At 35.1% G+C, this 17,897-nt stretch overlaps 1 protein-coding gene across 2 annotated transcripts in view; it reads left to right on the top strand.

Moving 5' to 3' along the window:
- LOC150109471 (disco-interacting protein 2-like) overlaps positions 1-17,897 on the top strand; it is a 456,967-nt gene that overhangs the window by 147,441 nt on the left and 291,629 nt on the right. Inside the window, exon 1 of one of the 2 annotated variants that reach the window (XM_090408468.1) lies at positions 15,478-15,607. The exons of the other annotated variant lie outside the window; for it this stretch is intronic. Coding sequence (XP_090264594.1) covers positions 15,490-15,607 — 118 coding nt within the window. The 5' untranslated portion in view covers positions 15,478-15,489. Of the gene's footprint in view, positions 1-15,477; positions 15,608-17,897 lie in introns of those variants that run through there. 2 annotated transcript variants of the gene reach the window in all.

The following is a 17,897-nucleotide window of genomic DNA, read 5'->3' as shown; positions in this document are numbered from 1 at the left end:
GGCCGAAGAACACCAGCTGTTTTGCAGGGGGTAGGGGAAGAAATACCACTTTTCGAGAGGAGGAAAACCCTGTCACATCCATATAATATGGCTGACAAGCTCATATAAAAGTTTGCGTCCTAGAATCGAATCGAATCCATCCAACAAAAGAACGTCATTGCAGAAGAGTTACAGATCCATCTTTTTATTTATTTTTTTTTTTATTATCCAGTAAAGTGTGTTGTATGAATATTTTCAAAATGTTAACGAAGAGTTGTTAAATATCTCATCCTCATATTATTTATTTATTATTATTATATTTTTCATATTTCGCAGTAACAGTGACAACCTCCCAATACTAAGAAATGTAATTCTGAGTAAATTATATTTTAGCTTTCTGTGGAATTAGTTAATTTTACGAATGCTAGAGGATAGACGTCACACGCATTTAAGCCCACTCCTAACCACTAACTACTTTACTTTCAAGTAGGAATTCGAGTTGCAACGCCGTCCTCCCCTTTTTTGTAACTCAGACGAAAGCCAAAAATGTCGTTTGTAATGTCAAACTATTCAAATTTTTTTTTCTTTATGTTTTCTCTGTACGTAGTTATTTTACAATCGATTGCCCATTACTGTTTTGTAAAATAGTACTTGTGTAAAATTATAGTATCTTGACTAAGAAATATCGGGAATTTGACAGGAAATACTCACCTGAACAAAAGTAATCTTGAATTTTATAATTTTTTTTCTTCTTTCTATATCTAGTATGAGTTACCTATCTGTTACACATACTAGATATAAGAAAAGTTGTGAAAAATACCTTTAAGACGAGGGCTATTTTTAGCTAAATTTAAAAATGTGTAGAAACCTTGGAATGGTTTATTTGTTCAGTGGATTTTCTGTCAAACAGATACTTCAATTCATGTCTCAGAAATAGCTGCACTAAAATGAAAATATTTGTGGTAATATGCTATTTTAAGTAGTTGTTTATGTTAGATTAGACGCCACACGCACTTTTATTCGTGTTTTTTAAAGAATTCATAATAATAGATATAAAAGTAATAATCATATAAAATTCATTTGATATATCACTTTACTATTTATACAAAAGTTCTTTTATGTAAACATTAGAGACAAACTTGTTCATTTTGATTCCCTTTTAAAAGGGAAATCACAATAAACAAATCTGTCCTTATTATGTATCTTACTTTCCTTTTCGTTCAGTAGCGCGGTGCCAGATAACTCATCTAGTAAGTGCGTCTTAATTTATAAAGGACTGAAATGTGAATGTTATTGTTGCAAATTTTCAATCGAAAATAAGGCAATCCCCCCTCCTTTTTTTTAGCATCCGAACCTTTACAGGTTTTTTTTTTTTTTATTTTCTGATTTTCAAATTCTAAAATATTATAAGTATTACAGTTTAAATATTTCGACTAGTAAAACGTGGGGGGGGGGCGTGCGGAAGATCATATTGAGAATCATCTCAAAAGACAGTATTTTAAACTTTGATTCTAGGCAGCCTTTATGGTATGCAAGAGTGTCCGTTTCTGTTTCCGACCATTCTAACAGTTTATAAATTAATCCATAATCTTTCAAATATTAATGCAAAAATTAGTAGCCTCCAAACACACATGAAAGCATAATCCTTCCCCCCCTTCTATTATGTTCGAATTGATTTGAAATGCTTTTTTGAGTTTTTGAAACCTTATACGAATTGCCTCGCTGATGGTGATTCTAATAAACGATGAAGTCCGCACTCTTCACGATTTTTGCTTCGTGAAATATAATTTTGTGAAGATAAATAAAGATATATCCAGTAGTTAGATGATTTACTGCCTTTGGGCTGGTTTGCTGAAGGATATGTCTCTTCTTTCTAACTCGTATGTTCGAATCCTGCGCATTGATGTTTATGCCCATCTGATAACATTCAACAGCCCTTGATGATGTAAAACCATCACCATGCTTTTTGGGGAGGGGGCTCTAGAGCTATAGCAAGGACTCCGGCTTGTCTAGCCTTTAGCCCGTGGCAGGTTTGCAGTTTTTCGTGGGCGGGATAGTCTAGGAACTGTTGTTCCATGAACTGTAAATGAGATGCCAGTTTCAGTGTTTAGTATGTATGCATGTTCGTTATTTATTCGGCAACTTTTCAAAACATTCGCAGATTCAGATTTTTATGCCGTTTTGTCTTTTATTGATGTACTCAACGATAATAATAATTCAAACTGTATCATTTTAATAGAGTTTTTATTTTCACTAAAAGCATAACATTTTCTTTACTTTTAATCCGCTTATGGATACTAGACGTGCTGAAAGTCACATATTCATTAGTTATCAAAAAATAATATATATTTTCCTTTGAAGGTATTTTTTGCTTTCAGATTCCTTTTTCTCCTTCTTTCGTTCTAAGCTGACATTTTTTTTAAGCTATCGATAATACAGTTTCAATTTTCTATGTTTTAAATAAAGCATATGAAAATTGGTATTGGTCATTTAGCTGTCTAGTGTGCGGCCTTTCCTTGAGCTTCTACAAAGTCAGTTTTGCTTTGAGCTCCTGTAATCTTTAATGATCAGCTCTCACTTATATATATATATATATATATATATATATATATATAAGCAAAATATTGTTAAAATACTTCTACACTTCATTTTAAACAATGTTTCATTGTTAACATGTGCCCTCTTCTAGAAAATCACTCTTGATCTTCCAGGTGCGTGTGTGTGTGTGTGGGGGGGGGAATCTGATGTAGAGTTTGATGTCAAACACGTTGATAACTGATAATTGTCATGTGAAAAGGTTCAGTGTTATTTTTATCTTGAACTGACTGGATGAATCTCTAACCGAATTACAAAATTTTTGGATTTGATGAAAAGGGACAATACAGCCCGGGTTTTTTTTCTAGGACTGTTTCCGATTACGGTGGTCTGTAGAGATGTAATAATAATCTTGATATTCTTAACATTTCACAAAAATTACAAGTATCATAGAACGTATTTTCATTTTGTTACAAATTAAATTAAACTGGCCAAGAAATTATATTCTTGATTTATTTATCCAAGGGTTAGCAAACAAAGTTTGTGCGTGAAGTATTTTCACGACTACGCAACTTCAATATAGAGCAGGCCTGCACAACATACGGCCCGTAATGCTATTTATTTTGGCCCGTCTGCCTGATTGAAATTAATTAATCATAAGGTGAATATGAAATTAGACGATTTGAATTAAATTTTTACTAAGACTGCATGTTTACGTTTGGCGATTAATGTCACAATCATATTTCTTTCAACTCGACAATAAATTGCATTTGGAGTTATTCCCACTGTCGTATTTAATAAATTATTACAATCGCTTCAAGGTTTTGTTAGCGCTAGTGTCGCTGCGGGGAAATTCAAAGTTACATCTCCATGATAACGACTTGATGTCTACGAACGAGAACGAATCGTATTACACAAAATTGGCCGTGCCTTGACGGGCTTTGGCAGTGTAGTGGTTGGTTGTAGCTGGAGCAATACATTACATTACTGTTATCATAACCTGCATTATTGTGAGTTTGTCATCATTAGTTTTTTGTAATTAATATTGTCAATCTCGACACAACGAGCTTAAGTAAAAAGTATAAAATAGATTCGGAACATCGAGTATTTAACCCTGAGTGGACAAACAAATATTTTTTTACGTTGTTTAAGGACAAAACAGTGTGCATTGTTTGCCGGGAATCTATCGCTGTGCCGAAAGAGTACTATCTGAGACGTCATTTTGAATCGAAACATCCTAACCTTGGCAAGTTAGATGCAAGTGAAAAGCAAATAAAAGCAGCAAAGTTATTGAAAGCCCTTAGCGGTGCGCAACAAGTCTTTAAAAAAGTGACATCTGCAAATGAAGTTGCCACAAAGGTAAGAATATCACAAGAAATAGTTTGTGCTGGCAAATCATTTACTGAGGGAGAGTTGATAAAAAAAAGTGTCTGATTGCCGTTTCCGAATTGTGTCCTGATAATAAAAATAATTTTAAAAATATCAGTTTGTCCCGTATGACTGTTCAGCGCTGGGTGGCTGATATTGCCGAGAATCTTAAAGATCTGCAAAAATCGGCCAGTGAATTTGTGTATTATTCGCTTGCTATGGATGAAAGTACACATGAAAGATACTGCACAGCTTTTAATATATGTAAAGAGGCGTTAATAAGAATTTTGAGGTGACAGAGGAACGTGCTGGTTTGTGTTCAATGAAAGGAAGAACAACAGGAAAGGAGATCCCAGAAAATGTAAAGATGTGTGTAACCGAAAAACTATCCTTAAATTTCAAGAATTTAGTAGCAGTTTGCACTGATGGTGCCCCATCTATGTGTGGAAAAAATGTTGGTGCTGTAACATTTATTGAACAGTATGCAGGTAAACCATTGACAAAATTTCACTGCCTAATTCATCAGCAGGTGTTATGTTCAAAGGTTTTGCAGCTTGATCATGTGATTAAAGTAGTATTTGATCTGGTTCAACTATATTCGAGCTCGGAGTTTGAAACACAGAATGTTTCAGGCGTTTCTAAAAGAAAATGATGCCGAATACGGCTCAACCAACGTACATCTTACTGATGTACGTTGTTTGGTTGAGTCGCGTTAAAGTTTTGTCACGCTTTGTCGCTCTAAAAAATGAAATACTCGAATTTTTTGAATCTCAAGAAGATATGGAAAAATTCCCAGAAATAATGGATGAAGAATGGAATCAAGATTTATTTTACTTGTGTGACATTTGGGTCGCTTGAATGACCTTAATTTACAGCTTCAAGGAAAAAATAAGTTTGTTTTTCAGTTAATGTCTCTTATAAAGGCATTCAAAATGAAATTAAGTTTGTTTGAAAATCAACTTGCTAAGGGGAACATGTCACATTTCTTAACTTGTCGACAGAATATTCCATCAGAATATCATTCAATGGTGGATGGAAAATATAAGAAGCGCATATCACTTCTAAGTGAGGAGTTTCAGAAAAGAATGCCATTGAGTAATGAAGACGAAGTCCGCATAAAAGTGATTGAGGATCCATTTTCTGTCGAAGCAGGAAATCTACCTATCGAACTCCAGATGGAAGTTATTGATCTCCAGTGTTCTGAAAACTATTGGGTCAAGCAAAGGGAGAGTACTTTACAAGAGTCTTATTCTATTCTGGATCAGGATAGATTTAAAAGTTTGTTGGATACTGCCTACCAGGTATTTTGTATGTTGGGAGCACATATACTTGTGAACAAACATTTTCGGTCATGAACTTGAACAAAATCAAACAACGTTCATCTTTAAGTGATATCAATTTAGAGGCCATATTAAGAACGGCCACTTCAAACATGACACCAAACTTTGATAAAATAGTGGCAACAAAGAAATGCAATGTGTCACATTGTGACATTCAGTCACTGATATTTCAGTGACTGAGAATAAGTGTGATACTCTCAGTGAAATTATTAGTAAACTTTGTGTTTATGTTTAAGTGGTTTTTATTGAGAAATTTTGCAGCTATATATTTGTAAATAATTTTGATTATAATTTTAATTGTAACTCTCTAAAAAATTTAAATATGCATATTAATTAGTATTTACTGTAGACCTACTGACAAACTTAAGTTTAGCTGCAGTGGACTGGTCTAAGATTCAAGGTCCGAAGTGATCTGGTCCTTGGTCAGGTGGTCCAAGTTGGGTTTGACCCTCAAAGACAATCAAGTTGTGCAGACCTGGTATAGAGGCTTCATATCAATTATAATATTAATATCAACCATAGTATCCCATAATGCAAAGCATACATCCTTTTGGACGTGCATAATACTATGCATTGTCCACTATCCAGATCGGTTTCGACCTTTAAAAAATGAGCTTTTGACCTTTCCGTAAATGTAATGGGATGCTGTAGAACAGAGCAGCGTGTATAATTGTACGACTACAATTATACACGCTGTAATTGTAGTCGTACTACTTATTTTTTAGTAAATAATGGATTAGATTGAGTTGAAGTCTTCGTGCTTGTGACTTTCGGGGGCTGACTAATGTTTCAGTTGGAGCATAAATCTCACACCTCATTCCCTTGGATTTTGATTTTTGATCTTGCGTGGATTACAAATCAAACAAGGGAAACGATATCTTCTAAGTTATTGTTTGTTGATTGTTATCGTGTGCACTTTTCAGTTATTTCAATGTAGGCGAATAATATATAGCACGTAACAAGGGTTTATTCATAAATGTCCTTGGTACAAAGGTAAAGGTTTAAGATTTGAGGTTACTTGAAACTCTTTAAGACTCATCGTGTAGAGCAGTGGTTGTGGATTAACGAAACTCAGCTGTTTTATTTTCAAGTGTTGATACATCTTCAAGAACTTTCTCAATGTGCTATTTATGACGGAAATCCACAAAGTACTATACACTAAGGCCATACAAAATTATGAAGTATTCTTCATAAATAGAAAATTATGAAGTAAGAAGTAATTTTTAATGGTAGATTCGAAGATAAATTGAGTATTCTTTTTAGCATCCGTGTTAAGTTGTGGTGAGCTAACAAATAAAATGACCACCGCAATGTTGCAGTACTAATAAACCAACTCCAGCACATATTAGGTACATTTAACTGAATTTGCTTTTAGCTGATGAGTATATCGAAACAGTAAAAACAGATTACGAAAGGCTTTGTGTGTGTGCGTGCATGCGTGTGTTTTATTTGTTTCGTGAAAGAGCGACATTCTGTGCCACACCTGCGGAAGTTGCACTTAAATACTGAAAGCCTCAGCGGAAGCTATAAATGAACAATAAGTGACATGCGCTTTTTGTTTCAGGATCTATAGCAATACAGTATTTGCAGGAAAGGGACATCTAATTATGTCAGGTTATGTTTGCGATTACATTCCATTTCAAAATTCATGTAAAATTTGAAGTATGCTAATTCACGAAAAAAGTTTATGAATTAAATTAAAAAGCTATTATTTGACAAATTAAGCATAATTTCAGATAACATTTTAAAAATAATACTCAGATTTGATTTGTTTCATATTTTTATATTATTTTAAAAAACTTCCTGAAAATGAATATTATATATCAGAAAATTATTTAATTAATATCGACAAAATCGCAGAAGCCAAACAACGCACATTTAACCTAGGACATTTGGAGGAAAATACGGTTTGTTGTGAAGTTTACATAGTAGGTAGTTGAATTGCAAGTCAGCATTTCCTCTATCGCAGATTAATCATAATAAATCTTACTTGCTGTCAAGGTAAGATGTGATAACCCGCTAATGTACGCTGTACTCTCTTTAATATTACACCACCTCTATCTCCTATTAGTTCATGAGAGAGAGAGAGAGAGATAGAGAAAGGTGTTTTTTATCGGACTTTGTATATTCATTGACTAAACCGGAAATGCAAGTGGGTGTGTTGCATGCAATACATTAGTAAAATCCGTTTTGTTAGAACATTTGTCGCTTCCACTTTTATTTTGTAGTGCCATCCAATAGTAGCTTTTTTTATTCTAGTGGAGCTATGCAGCAACTATTTACCGGTTTTTCACTACCGTAGCGATCTAATACTAATGAAAAGAAACAGATGGGATGGTCTTTCCTACATTGTAAATGTAAACTTATGACTAAGCGGCCAACCTATCTTGCGTAGACGTTTGATGCATGGGTGTGTGTAGTTGAGAGTACTGCGTACATAGTTTTCATAATTACGTCGAAAAGTTGTGTTGATTGGATGCCTACCGCATGAAATCGGTAATTGATTGATAACTCATTTCATGGGTAAGCTGATTTTTAGTTGTATTCGAATTGTACTTGTTTTTATTATATAGAATTGTAACCTAATTTTAAATACTTAGAAATGTGTACATATATAGCAGTTCTCCGTTTTGCAGTTTTATTTGTTTTAATTGTATAGAATGCCGGTTAGGTTATATTTCTCCATTAAAAAAGATTAAAAAATCTAGTTTTCGCTGGACGTTTCCTTTTTGGCTAACTAATCATACTAGTATGCTAGTATTCCAAAACAAAACTAGATATATGATTGACTTGCTTTTCAATCTTCTTTTTTTATTTTTTTTGTATGAAACTATCATTCTGCTATTCGGAATTTGAATTTTCATATTTCTCTGGACAGGCATAATAACGGCTTTCGGCCTTCTGCAATATTTTTTCCTTTGGGTCCCTTGATTATTTTCAGTGTTCTCGTTGAGGCCTCTTACAGCTCCTCACTGGGCTGAGCTTTTTCCTCTCCTGCAGTGCAGGATTTCGTGGTACAATAGTTTCTCTCTCGTCTCACCCCTCAGTATTTGACAATGACCCGGTTTCAAATCTCAATCCCGACTGACAGGGTTTAAAAAAAGTAGGCATACGTAGTTCATACCAATTCTCTAGGATTTCGTATTTTTCTTGGCGTAACTCATTCTGTTAGTGCGTGGTCGACCATATTTCCTGAACCAAAAAATCGGGACAGGTGATCTGTGTCCTGAATTTTCAAGGACCACATTAGCTTATTCAACGTGAGATGGCGCCACGGCCGATTTCGCAAACTTAATTGCAAAAAAAAGGACACCAGTTCAGTTATTGCATATAGAATAATACAAAATGAGTAGTATATTAAATACCAATTCTGCACAATACTGCATTGATTAGCCAAACTTTCAATGAAAGTACTTTTTAAAAAAAATTTTTTTTATTTTAAAAAATACCTTGTACGCTGCTCATACACCTCTTGGACGAATTCTAGAATTCTCTCTGGAACGTGAAGAACTTCTGTAAGTCCTTTTCAACCGAAGATTCATTAACATTCATTTTCATTACCACACACTGGCCTTATAGTCATATTTGCTTTGGTCGTAATCCCCCTCCCAACCCAAACTAATCTGAATCCTCTTACACAAGCTTAAATGCGGTATTTGTTCTTGTAGCCTATGGGGGTGCAGTAGCTCATTGGACTGAAGACAAATGTTTTAGACGATTAGAACACGTATCTTATTGTGCAACTAGACCTTAGAAACTACCTACAAAATACAACGTATGAACCGTAGACCTATATTAATACGCGTGCGTTTTTATTGAGAATAAATCTTATTAATTCAATAATGCAATATACAGTACTTGTGAATATTCGCGATGTTTCTTTAGCCTGTGATTCTCCATATTTCATGGTTCCTTTTTTTTGTGACTTGTATATATTTTTAGTATTGTAATGCTTACTGGTTTCATTCATTCACTTATGATTTTCCAAAACATTGGAATTTCTTTCCATTCCATTTTAATTGTTTATGAGGGCATCTAATTCGTGGCAGAGCCTAGTCATCTCATTCCAATTAAAAATGATTAAAAAAAATTGGCATGTATATAAAGGTTCATGCGTTACTTCCTTGGAGATTTTATGAAATGCAGTGTTGAGTACCAGGAGGCATGATATTCATAACGCAAAAGTTATAGGAAAGCACACACTGATAGAGACGGCATGGTATCTGATGATGCTAATTTCTTTTTTTAAGCGATCCATTATATAACCGAACTTGATTGCTTGCTGGATAGTAGCTGGATTTGCTAATTAATTATGAGAGCAACAAATCCGATCAATATCGCAAACAATGAAATTTTTTGGGTCTTTTTTTCTGCTCATTATTATTATTATTATTATTATTATTATTATTTTGATGATCCAAGTGAGAATACGCAGATAAGGAAACTTCTTTCACACAGGAAAGTCTATTTAAAACCATGCTGTTTTCCGATAATTGTCATATTAGTAATTTAAAAAAAAAATACTTATTTTATTAATATAATTTGCTTGAACTTTCAGGTATACTTATATTTACACAACATACTTTTAATATGTTGTGTAATTCAAACGTATGTAGTTTTTAATTTTAATCCCTCAAGGATATAATAATAATAATAATATAATTATTATATGGGCATCACCATCAGATGTAAGAAGACTCATCGCGTGAGACTCAAACTATCCACACAATATCTATCATACCTCTTCTTGAACTCGTTAACAGACGAAGCACTCACAACTGAGTCAGGCAACGCATTCCATTCATTTAGCACTCTCCAAGCGAAAAATCTAGTCCTCACACCCTTGTTAGCCACACTCGCTTAATTTCCAGGGATGACCTCTTGTTCCTCCACTACTGTCAACACAACCCACAAACTCTCAATCTATCAATATAGGGAGGATATCTTACACCACTCACCAACTTGGTCACTCGCTTCTGAATCTTTTATACCACTTCCTCATCTCTAAGGAATCCAAGCAACCAGGCCTGAGCACAGTAATCCCGATGTGGACTTATCAACACCTTATAAAGAGGAATAATAACTTCTTTATCTCTGCATGTTAGTGTGTTCTTCAATAACCAGGTAATCCCATTAGCTATCTTGGATACCTTAGCAATATATCCTCTGAACTTCAACTCTCTATCCAACAAGTCCCTAGCCTCATCAATCTCCTGGAGTGCAGTTCCATCAGTGTGGTACACAGCTTGCATCTTTTAATCTCGAAATACATAACATGACACTTTTCCACACTGAATTGACATCCATTATATTTTGCCCGTACTGCCAGCCTATTTAAGCTCTCTACATCAACTTCATTAATTATTACGCTACCCAACTTTGTATCATCAATAAACAACTGAATATTTCCCTTCAAATAATTTCCTATATCATTTATTATTATTACGTAACACTTCCAGGAAGTCAGACTCATCGAGGGAGGGCACCTACTCTGCAACGAACCGCAACTACCATCATCTACACCAACGCCATCTACTTTCCATCATTACCACTAGTATTTTCACAGACAATCACAAACATCCATGTCCACGGCAGGATTCGAACCCGCAGCCTTTTGGCTGGAGAGCGGATACGCTGACCACTCGGCCAACCAGGCCAGCATGTACCAATTAAACAATAATGGTCTAAGCACAGAGCCTTGCGGCACACCACTGGTCACTGGTCTGCTTCTCCATACACTACTTTTTAGGTATTTCTCCATGAGCCATTCTCGTATCCACATTGCCAGTTTAATATCCATTCCCATTTGTTCTAATTTGCGTAACAGTATTCATGGAGTATCCTCTCAAAAGCCTTAGCAAAATCCAGCAGTATCACTGTGTCCAACTCAATTCCCTTTGTCCAACTCAGCTGTCACGCTATTATAAAAAGTTAATAAATTACTAAGGCAAGACAAATCTTTAATAAAACATTGTTGCCCCCCCATAGAGTATTATATTCTTATCCACCCATTCCTGAATTCTGTCTTTAATCTCAAAATGCATAACTTGACAGACCAAACAATGTTGATTGGTCTGTAATTTTCTACAGCTGTCTTAGAGACTCCTTTATGCAAAGAAACTATTTTACCCTCCTTCCACTCCTTAGGGATCTTACCAGAACTAAGACTTAACTTAAAACAGCCAAGTAAGAGTCATTGACAGCGCATTCCCGAGCTGATATCCCATTCAAACCCACACCAGTATTTACATTTAAATTCTTCAATATCCTGAGTATGATACCTTTTGATTCATTAACTTCAATTCTCATATCAGTTATTGCTACATAAGACAGAAATATCCTCACTCGGGTGATAGAATTTGAAAAGCAATTATGAAAAGCTGTAAGCTTATCATAATCACCTACCCTGTAGTTCCGTACATATCCCTTTTTAAGAGAAAAAGCCACACATTTTGCTTTTCAATTGGTGATTACCTCCCGATTGATTGGTGATTACTCACCAATCGGGAGGTAATGTGGACACCTTACTTATGCATAGATCTTCTGAACCTGAGACCAGATCCAACGCTCTCTCACACTACGAGTCCCTTCAGTTATCTCTTAGAAGGTGTGTGAATTCTATTTCGTTTTTTTTTTTACCACGTAATCTTTCCTCTTTCCAGGCGATACCTCGGTAGTTAAAATCCCCGATAATAATTATTCGACCTGCACTCAAATTGCGTTAATTTGCTGATGCATGTCTTCTACATCAGTGCTTCCAAAACTGGATGCCAAGGCCCCCTTTGGAAAAATTAAAATATTTCACGGTCCCGATCGAAAAAAAAAATCGTAATATAGGCATATATTATTATAATATTTATTGCATTTATATTCAATACAATTTATATTCAAGACTTTGCGTTTGTAATCTTTTTTGTGTTTCTTATCAGTACCTTTTGAAATGAAACTTATATGAGTAAGCATATATTTACTAATATTCATTAATTGCCAAAATACGCAAGAAGCAAAATTTGTGAACCAACATCAATGTGTGATTTTTTAAATATAAAAAAATCACATATACAATATAATTTTTTATGTATTCATTAAAAAATAAAATAAATAATAAAAATTAAATACGTTTCTTTTAAGATTAAAACAAATCTACTTAGTCTTAAAACATTTTAAATTTATTTTCATTATTTCACGGCCTCCAAGAAGGCCGCGGCCCACAGCTTGGGAAGCGCTGTTATACATCACCCCTTGTACCCCCTGGCCTATAGCAGCAGCCAACTGTATATTTAGTTCGGTTGGCAACTGTTTTACCTCAGATGAACTACCATTCACACGCCTATCTTCTTGATATCCTAATTTTTTTTTTGGCTGCAGTTCTTCAGCTATTATGAGCTGTATCCCCTATTCTATCTTTTCTACCCACCCTGAAAATACTACCACATTCAATTACAGTAGCATCTGCTGTCAATGAAGTTTCACTAATGGCTATAATAATAATAATAATAATAATCGAATTTCAGCAAAATAATCAACTTTTAAGTCTTTTTCCTCTTTATTATTAATACAGACAGTTCATTTAAAATGTAAAAAAGTTTTCTTATTTTACTCAATTTTATATAATTTTTTTAATTTAAAATTATTGACAAACCTTACTCTGCCATTTAAAGCATGACAAGCCTATCTGTGTATTTTTGTTACTTTTTTTAATTAATCCATTTTCTGCGACCAAAAATTTTTCATTTATTTGAGTGTCACCCATATTATTTCCGATCTTTCTTTTCCGTTTTAATTTTCAGCTACTTCTATCTGTTATATTATCAACATTCTTTCGAAACACCCACCCGCAACTTCTCATTCTCACATATTTTAATCGATTAATTTTCTGATTTGCATCCTACTGTTTCTTAGGTAAACATCTTGCATTTTATTGTTGATATTGATACATTCATGAACCGTTTTTTTCAGTTTCTAATTAAAATTTATGCAACAATTCTTGCAAATCAACCTAATATTGTGCTAGTAACACATCCATCTGTTGCGGAATCGTTTTTTTTTTTCTTTTTTTTTTTCCATTGAACTTTTCGAAGAAAGGTTATATAATCAATTTATATAAACAATAGATAAAATATAAATCTGAAAGTTTGACTGCACATAACTAGGTAAATAAAAGTTAGATAATAGTAAGTGTTCATAAATATAAATCTCAGAATTTTAAAAACTGATTTTTTATGTAATTTACACTTAAAAGTACACTATATTTTTAAGATGCGACTAATTTGAGGTAAAAATTCGAAACATCCACTGTTGAAACAATCCTTAATCTTACAATAATAGTCATTTAATTTTTTTATAGTAAGCTTAAAAAATTAATCTACAACATAACTGCCTACGTTAATTCCATTGACAGAAACGCTAACAGGTGAATGTGCCATTCAAGATAAAGTTGATGCAAGGGGAAGCGAGTAACTTTTCAACCTAGACCGAGCTTAACTCTCCCGGAAGTGGAAAGATCTTTTTCTTCCTCCAAACTGACAAAATGAGTCCTGAGAGCATACGCACATCACACTGTTTTATGTTAACAAGACATAAAACACTGACCCTTCTTTTCAAGGACACTAAGATATCGGTGCTTCCACGCATTAAAAATAAATAAATGTTTATAAATTTTGTCCCCTTTCCATTAAATATTTCTAATCCCATTTTTAGCAGTTATTTGTAAATCGGCATGAGATATATTCTCTTTCCCCAATTTATTTTATTCCCAGTTTCACCTCCAACTAATATTAACACGTTTGTTTCGTTCGCCCTCTAGCGAACAGTGGTCGCTTTATGACGCAGAGAACGAGACAAAATTGCGCCTGGCTGGCTTTTGTCTAAGACAACCGAGATTGGGATCTTTAAATGTAATGGCGCAGTCGAACAAATCGATAAGTTTATAGCTGGGTAACCAAGCATGGACTTTTTGTTTTGGTAGTTGCTACCAAACGAATCTTGCACATGATTGTTTTAGTTTTTTATTATTATTATTATTTTATAACGTTCTCCTCTTTCAATTAATGGGGACAAAAAACTTTATTAAGTTTCTCATTCTTACATATTTTCATTCGAATTACAAATACTGTACATTGTTGCACTAGCAAATTATTCGAAGGAAAAAAAAAAACTAAACAAATGTAAAATGCATCCACATTATTTGTGAACGCGACTTTAGAGTGTTCCTTTATTTCCCTGGTTTCTTCAAGTGACTATATTCCGACCTAAAAGTTGAAGTGACTTGTTTCGACTGGATTATTATTATTTTTTGTTGTTTTTTTTATATAAAGCAGGAGAAAATTGTTCTTCTGCACACACACTTTTGTGTTTTATGACATCATACGCATGTTGCAGCGTTGATAAAGTTGTTCTGCGAACCCACATTTTTTTAAATGGACACTCGTGTTTTTTTTTTTTCCCTCTCAAGGTCACATGTTTTGTAGTGTTGTTTACTGCTGCCATCTAGTGGCCACTAATCTTAGAAGGTTCATTCACTCTACTATTTGTTTAACTGAGGTTAATGGACATCATATGGGTGCCAGAGTCACTCGGAGTTCCGAGGTGTGAGCGAGCCTCTTTATCCGACCGCGCTTCCGGCGTTCGGCTTATGTCAGTGCCTAACCCACCTCCCTTCAGTTTGAAGTGGGCTGTTCTGTAGAAAAAGGCTGCTGTACTGCTCATTCGATTGCAGTTGCTGTAGGAGGACCGATTTCCGTGGTGGGTGCATAGGAATGTCGTCAAGCCGTGTGTGTGTGTGTGTTAGGACTTATTTCTCGTGTTACAGGTAAACGCTGTCAAATCTAGGGGGATCGTTTGTTATCACGTGATTGTGTGCTCACTCGACCTTCGTGCTCGACCTCTTACAGAGATTTCTACCTCACCGAGTTCCATTCGAAAGATTAAATCCCCGTCGTAACGGGATCCCAACGGTAAGAACGTTTCCTGCTGTTCAGAGTTTTCTCCGAATGTGTGGGACAAATTATGCAGAAGAGTGACTGTTGTGTCTGTGTGTTCTGATCACGTGCGTCCAGTCATTACTCTGCAGTCGCTTTGTGGATTTTATCGACGTTGGTGATACTGTGTCGTCTTCGTCGGCTGCTCTGCTACTCCCAGACAGCGGCCTGTCGAGGCCGCTCGTTCCTCTTAGTCAGAAGCGATGTCTCTACACCGGCTCAAAGGACAGGGACGCCATGTGGCCCCGCTCTGGGCCCACTTTCCTCCTGCTCTATGGGCCGCACTTATGGAAGATACAGAATCCACGTGTTCGCTCTCGGATTCTTGCTCGGAGTCATCGTCACATTTTTCTTCCCGTGTATCGTCCGACGGCTGTGTATCCGTCTCTGAGACGGATTCAGAAGGTTTGTTTTTGAATCTTGGATCTTTAAAAAAAAAGTATCGTTTTACCCGAAGTAAATGTATGTGCAATTTAATAAGAACTGCCACTTAATGTTAATTGGCTAACTCGGTAAAGTGACTTAAAATTTCCGTTTCAGTTTTTTTTTTTTTTTTTTTTTCATAGTCTAGTTGGGCATTTTTAAGCGGTATTTCTTTAATTCCCAGAAATGCGCACCCTAGTCAGTGGAGGACACAAAAGGCGACCATTCCACCTTTCGCAGTGTCAGTATAGGCGATGTTTTATGTTAGTTCCTGTAGTACGCCGCACCCTTTAAATGAAATTTCGAGACGAAGCATTCCTGCGGTGAACTAACTGTCCTTCAGTTGGAAAGGATCTGGGTTCGAATCACTGACACAAGGAGCCTTCATAAGAGCTTTTTCATCTATAGATGAATTAATTAGTCTCAATATGGAGATAGCAGTTTTTTTTTCTTTACTCTCTTAAAACAAACCAATCGATAAACAAATAACTTAAATGCTTTTTTTAATTCCACCAACAACCAGTATTTTGATACTGCTTACCCGTTTCAGAAGTGATTTCTGGCTTGTGACTCACAGGCCAAGTGGGTGACCTAGTAGCCTTTGACCAACAGGATCCGTACATACCCCAATACTAAAATAAATATCACTCGAAGATTTTTTAAAAAAGAAATTAGTTAAAAAAAATCCGAAAAATTGGAATTATTCGATATCCTGTGTGCTAGAGCCCATAAAAGAAGTATATAGTATGATATATTAATGCTATCAGCTCTTTGGATGCATGAAAACTACTAACTAGAGACGGCAGTATAACAAGTTCAGTGTTATAACACAGCAAGGGGCTATTGCCGATGCTTCTGACTGCTGCGGATTTGTTCCCAAGCCGTGGTTGGTTCCCTGTTTCTAGCTAAGTGCACGACTATCCACATCTGGAAAGCATGTGATCCCGCATAGGCAGAATGGGCGAATTACATTTTGCCAGCACGTTCGTCTTCGAAATCTCGGTTTTCGAAAGTTGGCGTTTGGAATGGGTTTCGGTGAGATAGGTGGGCAAAAATAATTACATATTGAGATTACATATTAGATAAATACGCAGTCTCAACAACATTGTTCTAATAGGGGGGGGGGGGACATTGTATGGTAATAAACATGACACAAATTCTCTTGAAGACATGTTTGCGTATGTGAGGTTAATGAATTTTAGAAATTATTACTGTATGTTGCATAGTTTATTAATTTCCATCCTTTCCAGAATCGATAAGAACAACACCAGAAAGACGTATTTTTAATTTATTTATTCGTGTATAGTCACAGAGTGAGTTTCTGCGCGCAGGTGAATGAATTGAAATCTGTTTGAGACTCATTGTTATTCGCGTTTGCTCGCTTGTTAAATGTTGGTTTGCTTTTTTGTCGCCCACTACCGCATATGTAGGTTGCTTTGGTTCATACAAACAAGTAAAGTTCAGCTTGTTACGCTGTTTTGTCCATACTAGGAAAAGGCGTATCTTGTCGTTTGTATAAATCATATAATGAACAAGGCGGCATTCAATCCACCTGCTTACTGTTGTTGTCACTATATTTCAGAATGGTGGGTGATTTTTAAATCGCATAAGAATAATTATTTTAAATCTGGAAATAAAATTCTCTAGTTGCACCATTTTACCATTGTGTTAGTATACTTATTTCATCTGGTCTTAATTTTGAAATTTCCGTTATTTTCATTCTTATCTCTTCTGATCTAGGACATCTTGAGCATCTCATGGATGGGATTGGGATTCTCCATTTCCTACTATCTTGCTCACGATGTTTCATCAGCTTTGGCTTACATAGTTTGTAATGTAACCATGATAATCGCGTCATCCTTTCTGGATTATGATCTTTCATCACGGAATCCATAATTGTAGCGATCTGTCAAGTTATTATTTGTTAATCTGTTTTGAATTCCGTTTCAGCTTGTTTTTATTATTATTCCGGAGACATTTAATTTCAAAGGCTAGCACTTTTCTTTCAGCATTTTTAGTACACAACTCAATTTCTAAAGTTGGAATTTGGGGAGAAAAAAGTATGTAATTTTGTTATGCACTCGTATACTTAAAATGTATATCAAAATCTCTGTACTTGCTGTATTTTTATAACGAAAGTAGGGGGGGGGGACAAATTTATAGTTTTTTTTTTAACTTTGGAATAAATGATATGCGTGAGACTTTGGTTCTACCAATCTTTCGAGTGTAGGATTATCATAAAATAAAAGCAGTCCCATTAAAAAAAAAATCC

The sequence above is a fragment of the Typopeltis vanoorti genome, chromosome 2 (assembly GCF_054136105.1).
Source record: "Typopeltis vanoorti isolate ZY-2024b chromosome 2, IOZ_Tvanoo_1.0, whole genome shotgun sequence".
NCBI classification, from domain to species: domain Eukaryota; kingdom Metazoa; phylum Arthropoda; class Arachnida; order Uropygi; family Thelyphonidae; genus Typopeltis; species Typopeltis vanoorti.
Note: the sequence above shows the minus strand (reverse complement) of the source record. Positions and strands in the feature narration are given on the sequence as shown.